The sequence below is a fragment of the Hevea brasiliensis genome, chromosome 5 (genome assembly GCF_030052815.1).
Source record: "Hevea brasiliensis isolate MT/VB/25A 57/8 chromosome 5, ASM3005281v1, whole genome shotgun sequence".
NCBI lineage: Eukaryota > Viridiplantae > Streptophyta > Magnoliopsida > Malpighiales > Euphorbiaceae > Hevea > Hevea brasiliensis.
Window position 1 is genome coordinate 108691842 of NC_079497.1, and position 2478 is coordinate 108694319.

Consider the following 2478-nt stretch of genomic DNA (forward strand, 5'->3'; position numbering starts at 1 on the left):
ATCACATGTGGCAATTAATAGGACATGTAAGGACCCACACGTTTTTTTTTTTATTTTTTTATTTATTTTAAAAGCCAGAAGTTTACTCATATAGTGCAAAAAACTCAACTCAAAACTAATAATATATATATATATATATATATAATTGTCACAATTTTTTGAAAATTAATATTATTTTAATCTTTATATTACCATGAACATTAAAATATTTTATAATTTAACAATTAAGAAAGCAAAATACAACCCAATTTTAAAATTTTAATTAAGAAATAAAATATTATTAAATTTTATGAAGTAAGATAAAATTTTATAAAGTATAATGAAAATATTTTATAAAGTAACTATAAAAATATACATGGAGTAAAAAAAAAAAAGAAAAGAAAATACATATGAAAGCCAAGCTGTGTAATCAACCTCATCCAAAATTTCTCTAGAAGCAGTAAATGAAAAATTAGTCAAACCAAAAATAATAAATACTATCATATCATCCTTCAAGGCTGCAGAATAAACGCCATTTTTATTAAAAAAAAAATGCAAAAGCTTTGCTGTGATTGAAAATTATATATATATTTTTAATTTAATTTTGAAGGTTGAATATAATTTTCATCTACTTTAAAGTTTGAGATATTTATCTAAAATTAAAATATTCATTTGGATATAATTATTAATAAGCACAAAGGTTTGGCTGGCTGATCGACCGGCAGCCGGAAGAGGATGAAAAAAATATATATATACAGAGAAATCATCTTTTAGTTACCTTGACAAGAGGGAAGCATTATCAATGCAAGGAGAATTCTTCCACTCATCAGAATGTGATCTAAGGATTTCCCTGGCTTTTTCCTTCAAATAAGCTGCACGATCAGATTGGAGCATCATACAGAGCTTTGACACAGCTTTAACATTCAACATTTCTTGGAGAACCATGCTTGTTCCTGAGAATTTACAGATCATTGCAAGGATCAAAATGGCTCGTTCATCAGCCGTCGGAGACACGTTCAAGATTCTCTTTGCAACCACAGCAATTCCACCTCGGTGACTCAAGAATTGTTCTCTTCCATCAGCACAAGAACATAGATGAAATAGTATCCCCAATATCATCTCTGTGGTTTTCTTCTCTGGTGATCTCCATTCAAGCTCGATCAGCTCAAAAACAGCACCAGATTCCACCATCATTATCCGATTTCCTCCCCAAGGACAAGCAGTCAACAGCACTTTTAAAGCAGCATTTATTCCTTGTTGAGTGATTTTCTCTCTTATAACACCAACAACCCTGTCAAAAAATTCAGGATTTAGCCTTTCTAATACTCTAGAGCTCGCTTCCTCAAACAGCATCTTCAGTACAGAAGCTGCATGAGATTTAACAATAACATGATTATCGATATTGCACCCAAAAATCCATGTCAACGATTGGATGATTTGATCGTTTTCGATAAGAAAAACCTTGGATTCTCTCGAAGGAATTCGAATCAACCGAAGAATACTAAGCGCTTCTTGCAGACCATCAAATATCCGGCCTTGCTTGAAACATGTTAATATAAACAGCAATAAGGCCCTAGGCACCCCAGCTTCAGCCAAGTACTTCCTATTCCTTTCATTCGCTGCTGCCAGCAGCTCTAACTCTCTGATAGCTTTCACCTGGAGCTGAGGAAGAGAAAGATCTTCAATGAGTTTAAGGACATGAAACTTGTCCAGACAAGGTTTGGGAGGAGGAATACTGTCAACACCTTTAGAAGCATTCTCAATACACCAAGCATGGATTAATCTGCGCAAGGTGTGATTAGGGGTCAAATCAGAGTCTTCAGGCAAGGGTTGTTTAGTGACAGGACAGATTGTGTTCCTGCTGATGAATAACCAATGCTCGATGCTCTCTCGATCATATGTAATTCCAGTGATGGCCGTTACAGGGTCTGTCATGATTTGGAGAGATATTGGGCAGGTAAAATACTGAGGAACATCAATGTCATCCATGTCAAGAAGGTGATAATAAAATTATTGGTGAAGGGTTTTAGCTAAAAATGGAGAAATGATCAAATCTAGAAAGAAGAAAAAAAAATGTTCAGAGAGAAGATTGGTAAGAGATTGCGGCTAATTGATTGAAAATTTTGGGAGAGAGAGAGAGATTGTGGGGAATGGTCTTCTTTGGCTTTGTGGTCATATATTCTCACTTAGAGTTAGTGGTCAAAAAGGAAATTGGAATTGAGATATATAGAATTAATGGACATATTAAAAGTATACGTAACAGCCAATCCAATTACTGAAATTTAGTAATTGTGGATATTAATTACTCATTTGAACAAAATTTATTTACCATTGATGGCAATTGATTAATTAATATATCAAATTCAAATCTCTGCTTTACCTAACCAGAGTGGGAAAATAATTAACCTACCCTGCATCAAATCATTTATCTTTTTAGACCATCTGAACTCTGAAGAGCAATGTTTTGGCAACAGACAAATATGGAAGCACCTTCACACT

At 33.6% G+C, this 2478-nt stretch overlaps 1 protein-coding gene across 1 annotated transcript; it reads right to left on the bottom strand.

The window, feature by feature from the left end:
- Positions 1–457: 457 nt before the first annotated feature.
- Positions 458–2152, bottom strand: LOC110670685 (E3 ubiquitin-protein ligase PUB24). Its single transcript, XM_021832808.2, has one exon. It carries the CDS (start codon positions 1966–1968, stop codon positions 754–756), a length of 1215 nt encoding a protein of 404 aa, XP_021688500.2. The 5' UTR covers positions 1969–2152; the 3' UTR covers positions 458–753.
- Between the last annotated feature and the right edge of the window lie 326 nt (positions 2153–2478).

Excerpts from the sequence above, each read along its gene's own strand:
- LOC110670685 (XM_021832808.2), bottom strand. The coding sequence starts at position 1,968 with ATGGATGACATTGATGTTCCTCAGTATTTTACCTGCCCAATATCTCTC.